Genomic DNA, 17,574 nt, shown 5'->3' with positions numbered 1-17,574 from the left:
GCTGCCAGCAGCAGCTGTGCAGTGCCATGCCGAGGGGGAGCCCCAGCCATGGCAGCCGCTAGAGAGCAGCAAAGGTGAGCCAGCAACAGAGTGGCAGGGCAGCTCCATAGGTAGCAGCCAGGGAGGAGGATGAGGAGGAGCCGCGGCCTGGAACAAACTGATCCACGGACCAGTACCGGTCCCCAGACTGGGGGTTGGGGACCACTAGTGTAAACCACTCTGAGCCTTCCTGGGAGGGCGGTATATAAATATAAATAAATAAAAATAAATAAATAAAACTGCAAGACCCTCTCGATGTTACAATGTCTTCCTTATCAGTCACCAAAAGTCACCACCGAGTCACAGATCGCACAGGTGGAAAAATAAACATCACAGCACCTGCTGGCTACATTTCACCTTAATATTTTTCAAACCCACACACAAGTCTCCTGACTGGATGAGTAAGCACACACTTCCAGATACCTGCAAGGCACTCTGAGTTGTGGTTAATTCACCCAGGAAAACGTAACGTGAAATGTAGAGAACCAGATGCTTTTTTTCAAAACCTTACCCAGATAATCGACAAGTCTGCACAAGGGAAAATGGAGGACATAATTGATGAGAACAAGCCAGACAGGAAAGGCAGATGAACATCACATTGATAAACACACACACACACACACACCCGGACTAGCTAACCGTATGCCTTCACATTCTAGCAGTATAATAGAATTAGGAGCAAAATGTGCACAAAACCACCAGATTATTGATACCAGAACAGCAGTCTGGCTCAGTATACAGCTGTTCAGTGTATGCACTGTTTGTTTCAATTGGAGCTTTAGCTGCTTTATTCAGCAGGCAGGCTTCCAAGATGGCGATGAGATGGCATTGCACCGCTCCATAGACTTTATCTTATTTTATCTGAACCTTTTCCATTTGGGAGAAGGAGACTAGGTCTGTAGTGCAACAGGGGAAGGGGGCTCCAGTGACGTCTACCTGGCTGGGAATCCCTGGTCAAGAGACTTCCATGGCCTCTTAAAGCCACTGGGGACTGCAAAGAAAACTTTAAAGTAAATACAGCTCTCTTCGACCATGGCTGTATCCCCATCTGTCATTTTAAACAATCACTAATGATTTTGTGAAATTTTGATGCAGAATTTACTTTTTTAAGTGGAACGATTTGCTGGGTCTCCATCTTCACCGAAGACGACGTTTCTTTTTCCTTCTTAATGTCTTCTTCCATGGTTTGCCGCCATTCTCGTTCTATTTTCAAATCTGTCTCCAGCCGACCCCTAGAAATGTAGAACACAGAACACAGTCCCTCCTCTCAATGGCATTAAACTGATGCATTGCCCTTTTTTATTGCTAGTGCTCTTTAAAAAAACACCCATGTCATCAGAACACACACACAGGTTTGTAACAAATGAAGTGATACAGCCTTCTAATATAATACTGTAAGCCTTCTATAGATATATGAGTCATAAACTACCTAGTTTATTTCTTAGACAGATGTCTGAGTTTTGCATTATATTAAGGATACTAGAGGCCAGGCCTGTTGCATTCAGGAATACAAAGGGCGCTAGATTAGGGGGGTGGAGTGGAAGAACTCTGTTGGTGGCCTCTCCCTCTCCCCAGGACCTGGAAAGGCTGCAGGCTGGAGGCTCCCAGGAAGGGAACTCACCAGCAAGGGCAGCTCTCACCCAGCAAGGATCTACAGCCACCAAGCCTCAGAGGGAAATGGAAGGAGGAGGGGGTGATCAGAGGTGGGGGACGGAAGGTGATTTGCTGGATGCTGGACAGACAGGCAAGCTGGTTGGAGGAGGCACTCAGGGGTGGGACAGCCGCCCTAAGTGGGTGTTAAGCACTGAGTGGCACTTAAGCCATGAGACACACTCCTCCTCCAAGGCCTTCCCAGAAATATATAATGGAACAGATTATATTATCTTGTTCTCAATGATAGGCTTTTGCAAAAGGTGAGAGAGAGAAAATTAAGAAAATCTATTGACAGGAGAAACAGGTAAGACTGTAATCTTGTCATGTGACTCAAATATAATCAGGAGTAATGACACAAAGAAGATTAATTTGTCTGACCCTAATGCTCCTTGCCTCTCATGCAGGTTAAAACTAGAGCAATTTCTTTCTTGATGTTTTAGAGGGCGCTTTTGTGTTTCACATTGTCATAGTTTTACTATTTTAAGATGATGAGGGATTCTTATTATGTGCTAGCCTCGACCCCGGCTAGACTGAGCTGGTCAGATCTTGGAAGCTCAGCACAATCAGCCTTGGATGGGAGACCGCCAAGGAAGACCAGGGTTGCTATGCAGAGGCAGAGAATAGAAAACCACCTCTGGCTTCCTCTGGCCCTGAACACCCTCTGTGGCCGCCGTAAGTTGGCTGTGACCTGACCGCACTTTCCACGGCCAGCTTATCTGGGGGCTTTCAAGGAGCAATGGAAGGATATTGATAGCTCAACACACAAATGAGAGCAGTGTCCCCAATTGTGTCTACCCTTGATTTGCCTTGCACATGATCTTCCTTTGCCTGAGAAGAGGGCTGTGGGGGCTGAACTCAGGGAACTCTGTTTGTGGCTTGCAGCAATCTGTAGGCAAAAGACACATGGCCTACATCATTTTTCAGCTTTTCTTCGGCCGAGGCCCTGAGCGGATCTGAAGTAGGCTTGTGCACCAGGGGCCCAATCCAGATCGATCTGGCTTCAATGCCCATTAAAGTCAGGGGTACCATTGACTTTAAGGGGAAGTCCGGCTTTCCTGTCTTTCCTGGGGCCTGGGGGAGGGGTTCCAATTACAGCCTCCAAACTTTCAAAGGAGCTCCGGGAGGCTTTTCCCTGACTCCCCTCCGAATTTCACAATGATTGGACCACGGGGTCCACGCCCGGGGGTTCTGAAAGAGGGTGCCCCCATCCACTCCATTCTATCCCATGAGATGGACTCACCACTGGATAGAACGGAGAGATGGGGCCACCCTCTTTCAGAAGACCATAGTGCTCTTGGGGGATTATAGGGGGAAAGGTGGTCCCAGGAGCCGTGGCAATTAAATTAATTTAAAAATACATAAAAATAAACAAGTACACTGGTCCCAGTCCATTTAGGGCTCTAAAGGTTAAAACCAGCACCTTGAACCTGATTTGGTCTCCAATGCAGTTGAGCGAGTCCTGGTGTTATATGCCCTCTCTACTGACTCCCTGTCCGGACTTGTGCCAATGCATCTTGAACCAGCTGGGGTTTTCAGGGCAGTCTCCAGGGCAGCCCTGTGCAGAGCAAGCTGCAGAAGTCCATCGCCTTATGAATCGCCAACACCATCTCCGGCTTTAATCAGCTCCTTCCCTGGGTTAATTCTGACTGGCTACTTTGTATTCCCCGATACCCAGCCCTAATCACATGAACAGAAAAACTGGAGGGCCTAGACTTGGCTACAGATCTCCAGAAAGGATCAATATTGGTAGGGCGAGGCAGCCAGGCTTCTGAGCATGCTCCCTTCTCTCACTGTCCAGGAAATCCTGCTTAGTCCGGCCTTCGGAGTTCAGGCGGCAGGCCCCTTACTCGGCGGTGGGTAACTTGCTCCCTGCAAGCAGAGAAGGCGTTTCGATGGCATTCAACAGAAAACAGACATGTTCTCCCAAACGTGTTTTACTTACAGTTTTTTCTCCTTTTGGGCGATTTCCTTCTGCAGAATTTCAGATTTACTCATATAGTCTTGCTTAAATTTCTTGTCCTCGTGCTCTGCCTCCATTTGAGCCTTCTCAGCTTGCTGCAATCTGGTGTAATTCAAATCAACTTTGGGTAAAACTGAAGCTAGAATTTGGGTGCAAAGGGTGAAGAAGACAAATAAAAGGAAAAAAAATGGGGAAATAGAAACATTTTCTAAATGAAAACAAAGTTGGGGGGGGGTAAAACTTACAAACTCAAAGGAGACCCAGACAACGCCTAGAAATCCAAAATTCTTTTGCTCAATGCAGCAACCACAGGGACAGCCGTCCAATTTCTCCAATTTTATTTGGGGTTCACAATTAACATACACGCCATCTGTGCAGAGCAATCTATGACTTCCGCCTGCAGTACTCTAAATGTACATTCTTGTGTTACAGTGTGGCCGGTTTCTTTAAAAAGAACAAGCCAGCCACAGGGGAAAAAAAAGAACTGTAACTAACCGGCCCTTAACTGCACAAATCCACTGACACCACTAAAATGGAACACAAAAGCGTTCTGAGAGGCATGATACAATTTAGGAAACAAAGTGGAACAGTGCAGCTAAGGCAGTGAAACCAGTGTGGAGCAAAGGCGACATAACGTGTCCGAAGTACGTCACTCTGAATCCAACATGGTGCACTTGAAATAAATTCACGCACAAACTTAAATCGGTATCCTCTGCATGGTGGGGGCAGGCAAGTGTACCCTGACATGTTCATGAAGCTCCCACCCCTCACCCCCTTTCATTTCAGGAGTTGTTTTGCTCTCAGCCTAAAGCTGGCCCATCCTTTCTGCCTTCACAGGGAAGTGAGATGGAGGATCTGGACAATTGGTCCAGCATTGGCTGTCAGCTGGTAGCTCTCAAGCAGCTTTCTGCAGCTTGCCCCCGGCCAGTGCATTCTGGGAAGGGCAGGATCAGGAGACCTGAGGTCTGCCCCTTTCTATCTGGTCCACAGTTCAGATTGAAAAGGAAGGGTGTGAAGGTGTGCCAAGCATTCTGGAGCCCCTACCACATGCTTGGCGTAGTGGTTAAGAGTGGTGGTTTGAACTGCACATGCAGCCAGTTGGGTGACCTTGAACCAATCACAGTTCTCTCAGAGCTCCTTCAGCCTCACCTACCTCACAGGGTGTCTGTTGTGGGGAGAGGAAGGATAGGCTATTGTAAGCTGCTTTGAGACTCCTTCAGGTAGTAAAAACTGGGGTACAAAACACCAGCTCTTCTCCTTCTTGTGGCTAGCCATCCTCTGCTCTGTCCACAAGAGTCGCTGGTTAACAGGGCTGGGAAGAAATTTTATCCAGGGCTCTGTTCCGCTCATAGGCCCTGGGGGTTTCACCTTTCCTGTAGCAAAGAGCAAGGACGGTGTGTGTTGGACTGTACTGTTAACAAGAAAGTAATTGTCACAACTGGCTGCTGCTGGAATTTAATGCATGTTGTGCAGGATGGTCTCCCTGCAGGACCAAAATGGCAGACCCCTTAAGAGGCTTGGAGGGGGGTGGGCACACAATAGCCAACCCCATAGCGAATGCATTGACTACACGGCCAGGAGGGTGGTGATGAGTAGGTACAGTGGTTTCCTCCCCTCCCAGTCCTAATACCAACCCTTGACCCCTGATCCTTGGTTACACCAACACACAGGTTGGGGAAGGGGCTGCAAGCAGCTGGGCTGTCAGCTTTACTCACTGCCCCAAGTCTAGGCTGTGCCAAGAGCTGAGGAATGTGTAATCAATAAAGTCATGGCCTGATTCTGCCCAGCACCCTGGGTCATCTCCCCCCTCCCCCCAGGCCACTCCCCACTCCAGACTCAAGGAGGAGGGGGGCATGAGGCATGAAGAGATGCCTGCTCCCTGCAGGAACTCAATGCACACATCAGAGCAAACCTGGGTGGGTTTGAATTATCTGCATTCTACGATACAGTGCTATTAAGATACAAAGAACAAAATTCTTGTTTTTATCAGTCTCCCGTTTGTTCTGTGCTCTACAGAGTGAGGCCTCCCACCTTAACAAAGACCTCTTCTGTCCTTTACACCAGGGGTAGTCAACCTGTGGTCCTCCAGATGTCCATGGACTACAATTCCCATGAGCCCCTGCCAGCGAACGCTGGCAGGGGCTCATGGGAATTGTAGCCCATGGACATCTGGAGGGCCACAGGTTGACTACCCCTGCTTTACGCTGTTTAGCCGCTGGTTCATCACTTCTCCAGCCCAAAGTGGGTTCCATATTTCATTCTGAATTCTAGTTAAAGTAGAAAACCCACAGAGGGATCGAATCCATCAAGCAGGATTCATAGGTGCCCATTTCTTTTAGAAGGGCTTGTGAAATTCTGCGTGGACTAACAGAAGTAATTCATGACAGACGTTCGTCAGGCCTCCATAGGCATTCTAATTTGACTACGACACCGCATCCGATAAAAAGTGCCTTGTGAATGTTATCTACAGTTTTCAGCCAACGCAGGATCAAAAATTACGCTAGCCCAATTTTAAGATTTCCGCTTGACTTTTCGAAAGTAGTAAGGACTTTTTAAAGAGGACGACTCTGACGGCTAAAGAATAAAACGGCAGACACTTGGGGAATATTATGTCGTTCCTGAAAAACAAATGCCCATTGGCAACAGACGCACTGATCAATTAGAATGCCAGATCTGTCCAAATGGTTCTGCTACATGTACAGCTTGGCCCATCACCCAAAACAGCCAAAATACGTGAGCAAGAAACGTGAATCCAAGCAATTACGGCTATTAAAAACCCGGTTGCACGCTGAAACTGCAAGCATTTTTTAAATTCCTGCAAATGTCGCTCCTTTGCTATGGACTTAAAAGCAGGGGTAGTCAAATGGCGGGCCTCCAGATGTCCATGGACTACAATTCCCATGAGCCCCTGCCAGCTAACGCTGGCAGGGGCTCATGGGAATCGTAGTCCATGGACATCTGGAGGCCCGCCATTTGACTAATCCTGACTCAAATAGTCAGAAGTCTTTTTCAAAACGATATATCTTTCACAAGCTTGTACTGAGGCTGCCCTTCGCTGCTGGCGCATTTCACCAGGGACATGGCCAGAGTTCTCGTCTGCGTTAGTAATTCTTTGTCGCTTCAGATGGGCAATGGGCAAAAACAATCAAAATAAACAAACAAAGACATTTAACAATGCAAAAGTTGGGACGAAGGAGGAAAGAAAAAGAAAAAGAGGAAAAAGGATGTCAATAAAAGAAGACTCATGCCGCTAGCGCTTTCATACAGAATTATGTTTTTCGTCAAGTAGATTGAAAAGAAAAAAAAAAAACAATGGCGAGACATGTCAACAGCCACAGGCAAATGAACATTTTTAACCATCTTACCATCCAGAACACTAATGCTGCTTGTATCCCCTGCAAATCTGGCGTATCGCCTGTGAATTTCAGGTGTTGCACAACACACACAATGTTGCCTTTCTATATTCCGTGAGTGCCCCGGGGCATTTGCAGAACTCTGATCTGCATCAAGGCCCTGTCAGAGTGTGAAGACCTTCTTCCTTGGGACAGACGGACGCAAGGCCACAAATCGCTTTGGGGACTCTCCTCAGCTCCCGGGGAACATTCTGTGATGCTGGAGGAGGTTGCTTGTCAAGGAGCAAGAGTCTAAACACTGCCGAGCTCATGACGGTCTTTGCACAAATCACTTCCCACTCACAAAAGGGGGTGGGGGTGGTTCTGTGATTGCACTGACTGACAGGTTTTCCCCTCTCCGTGGAGGCACAGGTCACGAGAGTAGCGTGGCAGACTTTCTACCACCTCCGCCAAGCCAAGCTACTAGTGCCCTACCTGGCCCCAGAACACCGAGCCACAGTGATCCATGAGATGTTCACTTCCAGACCGGACTTCTGCAACTCACTCTACACAGGCCTACCCTTATCCTTAATCCGGAAACTACAACTGGTTCAGAACGCTGCAACCAGGATCCTGACTAATACACCATGGAGATCCCACTTCTGGCCTCTACTCCAACAATACAGCTGGCTCCCAAATGAATTCTGGATTAGGCTTAAGGTCTTGGTAATTACCTTCAAGGCCATACATGGTCTGGGCCCAGTGTACCTGAGAGACCGTCTCCCTGCCTATATCCCCAAAAGAGCCCTACGCTCTGCCACTGACAACTGGCTGCGGATCCCTGGCCCCAACAAAGCTTGTCGGACCTCAGCATGGGCCAGAGCCTTCTGTCCTGGCCCTCACCTGGTGGAACGAACTCCCTGAAGAGATCAGGGCCCTGCCTGAACTCCCACAATTCCGCAGGGCCTGCAAAAGGGAGCTCTTCCAACCGGCATTTGCTTGAGACTGACCAACCCAACAACACCCACTGGTCCCCCCTCAGGCAACCCCTCCGTGGCCTGAACCAATCCAACCTCCCTAGAAGTTCTTGTTAAAGTTGTTGTTCCTGTTAAAGTATTGTTCAATCAAACCTGCTGCGATTCTGCTAATCTTAGAACCACTGCTGGAAATATTGTTGATGTGTTACGTTATGACTGTGACATATGCCTACGATGTTCTATGTTATACTCCACAACGTTTCATATGGGAGGGCGGTATAAAAACCTAAGAAAATAAAAGATGTAATAAATAAGGGTTTCCTGCCCATCCTTCTTATGGGGCTCTGAGAGCTATGGAAGACCAGGGGAAGCTGGAGAATCCATTCTCTGAGCACAGCCCCTGCCTGCAGTTCTTACAGTCCAGTGCAATCCAGTACAAGTCATTCTTGCTCCAGATGAAATTCTGGGGCTTCCCAGAATTCCTAAGCGTTCAAGCTTAGCTTCACATCTATAAGAGTAGACCCACTGAATCAGACCAATAGTGTTACATCTAGTCTGTGCTGAAGCAGCTGCACTGGTTACCGGTTGCAGCCCAGATCAGGTTCAAGGTTCTGGTTCTGATCTTTAAGGCCCTTTGCAGTCTGGGACCCATATATCTGAGGAACTGCCTGTTGCCCTATGCCCCCCACAGGACTTTACACTCTGTGGGCACTAGTTGGTGGTACCTGGACCCCAGGAGGCTCTCCTGGCCTTGACCAAGTCCAGGGCCTTTTTGGTCCTGGCCCCAAACTGGTGGAATGAGCTCCTGGAAGAGTTGAGAGCCCCATGGGAGTTTTCTGCATTCCGCAGGGGCTGCAAAATGGAGCTCTTCCGCCATGTCTATGGTTGAGGCCAGAAGATCAAACGGGCCCCTCCAGGAGAGACCACCACTGGGCCAGACCATTGCCTGGTGGTGGACCGCCGGCATCCGTAGATTACCCCTACGGCGCACAGAGAAGGAGCTAGTTGTTTGAGATGGGACAATATGTTTTTGCCGCCAGGGTATATAATTTTAATGGGGGTTTATAATTGTATGTATTTTATGTGGGGTTTTTACTATGTAACTTGCCGCAAGACGGCTTTGCCGTCATAAATTTAATAAAAATAGTCACGTATACTGTTTCACGCAGTGGCCAACCAATTGCCCCGGAAGGCCAATAATCAAGGGCAAAGACCTTCCCCTGATGCTGCCTCCTGGAATTGGTATGCAGAGGTTTACTGCCTCTAAACGTGGAGGTTCTCTTAACTCACCATGGCTAGTAGCCATTGATGGACCTCTCTTCTCCTGGAATCTAACCCCTTTTTTGCCCTCTATATCTATGTTCACTGGAAATGCATTCTACAATTTAAACATTTTTCTGGCTCGCATCTGTTTGCCCACCATCACCTCCGGGTGCCCCTTTCTAATATCATGGAAGAGAGAGGGAGAGAGAGCGAGAGAGCAAAACCTCCACTTTTGCAACCCCATGCACCATTTCATCACCCTCTATGATGCCTCCTCCCCTGCCGAAGCTCATAGCAACGGTGCTTCAACCTGCCTCCATCATCTTGGTTGCTTTCTTCTGCATTTCCAGCTCTGCAATATCCTTTATTGGGTACGGCAACCCAAAGGAATTAGGGTGACTTTGGCTGATTGGTGGTTTACTGAAGAGCAATGATGTGCCAAACAGAAGCTCTTGAATGACTAGCTAGGAGCTTTGTGCTGCTTCCACACCGAAGAATTTCTCCACCTCGGCTTCTCAACTGGAGTGTTTTTCTCCGGACGTGACGTCATGCTGTGACTGTTTCCTTCCCAGCTTCTCTCCATTATCGACATGCTCTTTGCCAAAACCTGCCTTACTCTGATCTTTTTCAGAGAAAACACTAGTTTAGCACATTTACTGCGCTATCTGAAAGGCATGGTGTGCATTTTCCTACTTGCACAAGTCTGGCTCATACTGGTGCCACTTTCCTGCCATGTTTGGCCTTCCTGCACCACAGCAGGGCTTCTTGCAGTCCTTTTGGTTTAAAAGGAGATTTATTTATTACATTTATTTACTGCCCTCCCCTGTGGGTCAGAGCGGTTAGATCTGCTTTTTTTGTACCCCGCTTTTTACCTAAAGGGATCTCAAAGTGGATTACAATCACCTACCCCTCCTCTTCCTGCAACAGCCACCCTGTGAGGGAGGTGAGTCTCAGAGAGTTCTGAGGAAACTGTGACTGGCCCAAAGTCACCCAGCTGGCTGCATGTGGAGTGGGGAATCCAATCCGGTTCTCCAGATCAGAGGCTGCCACTTTTAATCACTACACCAATTTTCAATTCCAGTTCCTCTGAATTCCCAGTTCTTTTTAAAAATGAAATCTCCTGTTCTTTTTATTGAGGAGATATAACAGTAAAAGTGCAGACCATTTTTTGTCCCGACTGTCTGGAAAAAAAAAGGGGGAAAGGGAGGTGGGGCAAATCACCACGACACTGATGATGACCATGCTCCCCAAAAGCCAATGTGGAATTGCACCAGAGCTAATTGGGAGGGAAACGTTGAAGAAAGGTGAAGGAAAATTTCCTAGAAATGCCCCATCTAGGAGCTCGGTGGGAGACAGGCAGACTACTCCATTTGCAGCATCAGTGAAAGCCAAGGGGAGAACCTTGTGGAAGCAAGGAATGTGGAAGCAGCCTCAAAGACAAAGGAACAGTCTCAGGAACAAAGCCATGAGATGTAGAAGTTGAAAAGTCTGAACTGGGACTGTATTTAGCCTCCTCTTGCCCATAGGGTACTGAAGTCTTTTTTTTAAAACCGGCAGAAACACGTATTCTGGTCCTTCAAAATGACACCGTGCTGGATGGTGATGCGGTGGCTGAAGGGAAGCAAAACAAAAAGGGAGGAGAAGATGCAAAAGAGAACAAGACGCTGTACCTTTGCTCCAGCTGCTTCATGGTTGCAGTGATCTGACTCGTTTTATCCTCCAGACGACCAATGATTTCACTCTTATCTTTCAGGGCCTCCTCGGATCCCTGTGATTAGAGGCAAGAATGGATTATTTATTCGAAGGACCGGGAACGGCAGGTTCAAAGTGTGGGAAAGGAGATTCCACTTAAATATCATCATCTTTATTACTACAATCAAAGATCAGCTTAAAATAACACAGAGTCGCATGAAAGAAAATAGCATCATGATTATTCTAAACTACTGATCTGTTAAAATTGGAGTAAAATATTGACGATACGGCAATATGCACAGTTCTGAAATCATGTTAGAGCACAGTTCTCTGATTTATTAGGCAAGCAAGGGCACGGCATCTTGCTACCTTACAAGTAATATCTTTGTGTCTATCAGTGAGGAGCATAGATAGATATTTGTTCTGTACTGGTGTCTGCCCAATACCGGTGCTGTTTTGGCTCAGATGTTCTGATAGAAGCTACAAGGTAAAAGCACATGTTCTACCGTTTCGATCACTCCCACCTGGCAAGGTGGCATAAAGCACAAGGAATGAGGCAGTGGTTCTCAAGCTTCCTAATGCTGCGATTCCTCATCTTGTGGTGACCTCCAACCATAATGCAAGCGTTCTTTCACAGAAATTAAACCGAAACTGAACAATGGTGTGAAGATCAATGGTTCATGATTGTATATAAATTGTATATAATTTTTTTTCCTGGGGTTTCTCAGTTCAGCTCTGCCTCTTGTCCCACCATGCTGATCTCGCTCTTTTCTGCTGCTCCAGACAGAAGAACGCTCTATCTCGATCTACCCTGTAAGGCTGTTGTGTAGATGGCGCCCCCTCCCGGCCAAGCTGCTTGCCCTGCTGCGACCCCTGTGAAAGGGTCGTTTGACCCCCAGGTTGAGAACCACTGAGTTAAGGCAGATCTTCCTTCTGTAAGAGCTGAAGGGAGGGCATCGAGTTGAATGCTCTGCGAAATTTTGGTGAAACATCTGCGATGTCGATATCTTGACGGTATAAATCAGGGGTAGTCAAACTGCGGCCCTCCAGATGTCCATGGACTACAATTCCTAGAGCCCCTGCCAGCTGGCAGGAGCTCATGGGAATTGTAGTCCATGGACATCTGGAGGGCCGCAGTTTGACTACCCCTGGTATAAACACTTTGTGTAGGTTTCCTGCTATGATGGTAGGGTGCAGTCGTACTCTATCTAATTGTAAAGAGATATCCTATAATCTTTCTCCAATTAAAGTTCTAGCCTGTTGGATCCCGAGTTTGAGTAGATGGGCTTAAATATTTTAAATATTTCCTGACGGTGAGGGCTGTTCGTAGATGGGACAGGCTGTCTCAGAGAGTGGTGGAACCTTCTTGGTTGGGTGTTTTTAGGAGATGGATGAGCACTCGTCAGGAGCATGTGATACCTCTCTACAATCTTGAGGTACATTTGCCTGCATAATAAAGTTTCCAGTCTAGCCCCTAGCACACTGCTGGTCCTATGCCAGTGTTCAGTAAATAAGCTAGTACAGGGGTAGTCAACCTGTGGTCCTCCAGATGTTCATGGACTACAATTCCCATGAGCCCCTGCCATCATTTGCTGGCAGGGGCTCATGGGAATTGTAGTCCATGAACATCTGGAGGACCACAGGTTGACTACCCCTGAGCTAGTAGTTTGCTTGCTTGATTAATTAATTAGTTTTTTAGACAACCCACTCAGCAAGCTGGCCCGCTCTAGACTAGACACACCTCCTACATCCCGGATTATCAACTGGAGGAAGAGGCAGGAAGGAGCAGGGAGACAAAAAACTCTGTTGGCTTCCTGAGTCCCACCCAGGCCCTGCTAAAAACCTTCAGCCATGCAGACTTCCATTAACCTTCCCAGGTGTAAAAAGAACTTTTACCTGCAGCTTTTGGTACATCTCTACATTGATCGCTTTGACCTCTTCCAGCTGCTGCCGCAGACTTATGAGGGTGTCTTGCTTCTCGTGTATATCTTTCTCCAGCAGCTTCATGGCCAGCTCTATCTCGTGCTTCATGCCAACTTGGACCATCAGCTCATTCTCTGTGTCCTTCAAGATGCGAAATAAAAATGCATTTCAAGCAGCATCAAGGAAGGACCGAGATGCTCAGCCAGGGTGGGTGCAGTCGGACGTACCATTTCACAGCTGAGATGCCATGCAGGCTTCTCCGAACTACCGGCACATTCCTCCCAAACAACACTGGGCCGATTACACTTGTGTAACAAGCAAAGCTAATTTCTCACCCAGGCATGTTTGTGCGGTCATTCAATGCAAATTATCCAAATGCATTTTATTATGGCGATAAGGTGGTAATGCCAGACCAACGACATGATGGAGAGCCAGCCTCGTGTCTGGTTAAGAGCAGCAGCCTCTAATCTGGGGAGCCAGGTTTCATTCCCCACTCCTCCTCCACATGCAGCCAGCTGGGTGACCTTGGGCTAGTCACAGTCCTGTTAGAGCATACAATCAAGCTCGGTGACTTTGGTCTATTCATAGTCCTGTTCTTTCACTTCTCTTAGAGCTCTCTCAGCCCCATCTACCTCACAGGGTGACTGTTGTGGGGAGAGGAAGGGAAAACAATTGCAATCTGCTTTGAGATTCCTTTGGCTAGTGAAAATAGGTATAAAAATCAACTCTTCCTCTTCTACCCACCCCACCCACTTTTCTAGGCTCAACGGCCCAGCTGTCCACCGTAGATTGCTTAGGTGCCATGATTAGGTGCCTGCTGCCCTCCTCATCTCCCAAGGGTTCTGAAATCTTCTCCCTATCCTTGCTCCTATGTCCAAGCCTCATGCTCTCAGCCTGTGACTACTGGGGTCCTGAAGCAGGGGTGGGTGGGTGGGTGCATGGCCCCTTCTGCAAACAGCTGTCCTTTTGATAGGTGAGCTCACGAGGCAAGGTGGGTAGTTCAACACAGCACTCAGCCAGCGCCACAGATCCCTTAGGCAAGAAACGCCCCCATCAGAAGATGCACAGCCTACCCGCCAAATAATGCCCCTTGAGCCATTTCCACTCAGGAATACAGCATGGCTACGATGAAGGAGGGGCAAGGTTACAGATCCCCCCCTCAGATATATACCCACCCACACACACACCTACACACACACACACACACACACACACACAGAGTGGTTTTGATCTGAATCATGGCCCAGTGTGTTTGGGAAATGAGTTCCCTTGCAGGTGACATGTGATTGTGGGAGTCAGGTTGAGGGAATGCAGACACAGCACAATAAAACGCGTAACGTGCGGTTTGGGCCAGAGTCCCCCTGCAGGCAGAACATGTTGTGTAAGCTATCATGCGAGCTACGGGTGCCCTCACAGGATCTATATAATAGTTAGGTGCGCCGTGACTATTTGCAGACTTGGCTGTAAACGTATTACTTAAACTTTTATTCCACCCTCTCTCACCGCCACCCTCGGCCCTAGTGGTGAGAATTATGGGGGGCAATTTGCATTTCATTGCCCTTGGCTTCAGGCGGGAGTATTTACCCTTAAGCCTCTTTCTTTCATCGATGTATCTTGATGCTGGTATTGAGATGTGACAGCAAAAAAAAAAAGTTTCTGTTTGTGTATGTATAGATATATAATATAGTAATACAATAAATTGTAAGTCTTGAATGATGATGGAAAGCCAAAGAAAAAATTCTCAATAATGCCTGCTGAAGCCTGTTTCATAGCTCTCTTCAGGAGCACTAGCAAAATATATCAGGACATAAGCTCTCCATGGAGCCTGGCTCACAGGGGCTTGGGTCTCACTGCTTCGCTAAGCGAGTGCAGGAGGAATTCCTCTTGTGCTTATTGATCCACCGTGTTGTACTGAGAGGTGAGCAGGGGGGAGATTAGGATGCGGATTTCTGGCACCCTGTACTGGCAGAGGGTTAGATGAGGCATTGGCAGGGCACCACACCTTTATATCGTCATTAAATTACAGAGTTGGGACATCCAGGCCCTCTAGTCCAGGGGTAGTCAACCTGTGGTCCTCCAGATGTTGGTGGACTACAATTCCTATGAGCCCCCTAATACTGGCAGGGGCTCATGGGAATTGTAGCCCACGAACATCTGGAGGACCACAGGTTGACTACCCCTGCTCTAGTCCAACCCCCTGCTCAATGCAGAATCAGCCTAAAGCAGGGGTGGCCAAACTGTGCCCATGATTGCAGAGGCTCGTGGTAATTGTAGTCCATGGACTCCTGGAGAGCCACAGTTCAGCCACCTCTGCCCTGAACCATCTTGGATAAGTATCTGTCCAGCTGCTGCATGGAGGACGCCAGTGTGTGTGTGTGTGTGGGGGGGGGGGCTCACCACCCCTTCCCCTGCTGAACTGCTCCAACTGTGAAATTTTGTTTCCTGATATCGAAATGGTACCATTCTAAATTGAGAGAGGGTCTATAGCTGCCATCCTCAGCTGTGCCAAAGAGGCTTTAACATTAAATCCTAAGAACGCAAGTTCATAACTAGCGGATACTCACTTGTCGCAACTGTGATTCTTCCCGCAGTTGTCGGTGTGCTTCGTTGTACATTTCATCCAGGCTCTGCCTAGAGTGCTTGTATGTCTGCAGTTCAGCTTCAGCATCCACTTTGTTCACCTGCGAAGAAAGCAGCATACTCTCACTTAAGCCTCATCCTTTAATTCAGGGGTAGTCAACCTACGGCCTCCAGATGCCCATGGACTACAATTCCCATGAGCCCCTGCCAGCAAATGCTGGCAGGGGCTCATGGGCATTGTAGTCCATGGGCATCTGGAGGACCACAGGTTGACTACTTAATCCAGGGGTCTCTGGTCCATCGACTGAGAACGCCCCCCCCTCCCGGGGTCACGAAGCTCCACTTTAGCAGCTTGGAGGGATGAATTTGCTGCTGGTGCATCTGTGTTGGCAGCAAGAGCTCTTGGTCCCTCTTGGAAGGTGCAGTGAAAAGAAGCAGCAGGAGAAGACAGTGAAGACACTCAGTGATGGATGGTAAGTTCAGAGAATCTCCCCCCCGCCCCATGAAAGCTCTACTCTGTTTTCTTTATCTTCCCTTTTCTCTCTCCTCCCCACCAGTCAGTCCTCCAAAGCTCCCCTGTGTACTTTATTTATCACTGGTTGTATAGACCCCACCCCTCCCCGCAAGCAGGCTCAGGGCAGTTCGCATCACACATACATTATGCCAGGGGTAGTCAACCTGCGGTCCTCCAGATGTCCATGGACTACAATTCCCATGAGCCCCTGCCAACAAATGCTGGCAGGGGCTTCTGGGAATTGTAGTCCATGGACATCTGGAGGACCACAGGCTGACTACCCCTGCATTATGCTATCAAAATTACAATTAAAACAATAATTGAAACCTTGCAGTGCTGATTTTTGCCCCTTGACTTCGTCTTTCGGTTTAGAGGTGGGAATACCTTGGAGAGGTTGGCTATATTGGTTTGCTTTGGCCTCAACTGTAAGCCTGGTGGAAGAGCGCCATTTTGCAGGCCATGTAGAATTTAGGTAGTTCTGTCAGGGCCTAGGTCTCAATTGGCAGCTTGTTCCACCTGGCTGGGGCCACAGCGCAGAAGGCCCTGGCTGATGCCAGACAAACTTCTTTTGGGCTGGGGACCACCAACATGTTGGTATGTGAAGACCTTAAAGCTCTTCTGGGAGCCTACAGGGAGAGGCGGTCTCTTGCAGAGCTTCCTTCCTCATGGATGAAGTCAGAACTCTGTTCCCATCACTTCCTCTCATGTGACTCTGTTGTCACGTGGCTTCTTGGGATCCAGCTGCTGCTTTGGCACTGGATTCCCTTGGTGGGTTTCCAGTCTAAACAGCAGCCGGGGATCACCCCAATGGCAGTAATCAAACCATAAGAACTGAACTCCAGTACCTCTAGATGCCGCTGTGTTTTCATTAAAATGAGCGTATTCTCGCTTCTTAAGTGATGGTTTTCTTCTTGAAGTTTGATGATGTTATTTTTGGCAATTGCTAACTGAAATAAAAGGAAGAAAACACAAACATGGAAAGTTAAAAACATTTAGGTGAATGCTAAAAAAAAATAATTCTGAGGTATAAGAAAACACCTTGTGTGACCTTGGGCTCACCACAGTACTGATAAAGCTGTTCTGACTGAGCAGTAATATCAGGGCTCTCTTGGCCTCACCCACCTCACAGGGTGTCTGTTGTGGGGAGAGGAAAGGGAAGGTGACTGTAAGCTGCTTTGAGACTCCTTCGAGTAGAGAAAAGCAGCATATAAGAACCAACCTTCTTCAGTAATATCAGGGCTCTCTCAGCCTCCCCTCCCTCACAGGGTGCCTGTTGTGGGGAGAGGAAAGGGAAGGTGAGGTTGTTGTGCAGATGAAACTGGATGCTGTTGCGGAGGTTCTTTTGCCTCCCGTTTCATCTGCACAACAGCTCTGTGCAGTAGGCCTCAAGTGTTGGCGCGGGTGTGACCCACTTGGGCTGTGGGCTTTGGCCAGTCCTTGCCAGCAACAGTTTGTATTTTCTGGTGCACACAGACTGACAGACCAGCAAGGGTGTCGCGAGTCTGGAAAGTGCAAGTTAATCGAAATAACTGTAGATTTGCAACTGTAAATGGTGAACAAGCAACTGGCTGGAGAGACCGAGGGGCTGAAGTGACTTTGCTCAAGCCTGGCCTGATAAATAAAAATCAGTATTTTCCATGA

General features: G+C 48.1%; 1 protein-coding gene across 3 annotated transcripts in view; it reads right to left on the bottom strand.

The window, feature by feature from the left end:
• The window catches only part of RUFY2 (RUN and FYVE domain containing 2), a 51,257-nt gene that overhangs the window by 9,441 nt on the left and 24,242 nt on the right, over positions 1-17,574 (bottom strand). For 2 of the 3 annotated variants that reach the window (XR_013233750.1, XM_077350763.1), the window contains exons 9-14: positions 16,779-16,880; positions 15,404-15,520; positions 12,813-12,980; positions 10,895-10,992; positions 3,635-3,754; positions 1,142-1,271 (exon numbers count right to left, since the gene is read on the bottom strand). Coding sequence is in view for 2 of the 3 variants with exons in the window: in XM_077350763.1 (XP_077206878.1) it covers positions 1,142-1,271; positions 3,635-3,754; positions 10,895-10,992; positions 12,813-12,980; positions 15,404-15,520; positions 16,779-16,880 (735 nt within the window). In the remaining variant the exon portion in view is untranslated. Of the gene's footprint in view, positions 1-1,141; positions 1,272-3,634; positions 3,755-6,594; positions 6,771-10,894; positions 10,993-12,812; positions 12,981-15,403; positions 15,521-16,778; positions 16,881-17,574 lie in introns of those variants that run through there. The other variant, XM_077350765.1, reaches the window with a different exon arrangement.

The sequence above is a fragment of the Paroedura picta genome, chromosome 8 (assembly GCF_049243985.1).
Source record: "Paroedura picta isolate Pp20150507F chromosome 8, Ppicta_v3.0, whole genome shotgun sequence".
Classification (NCBI taxonomy): domain Eukaryota; kingdom Metazoa; phylum Chordata; class Lepidosauria; order Squamata; family Gekkonidae; genus Paroedura; species Paroedura picta.
The sequence above is the reverse complement of the archived record's forward strand: the minus strand, read 5'-3'. Positions and strand labels throughout refer to the sequence as shown.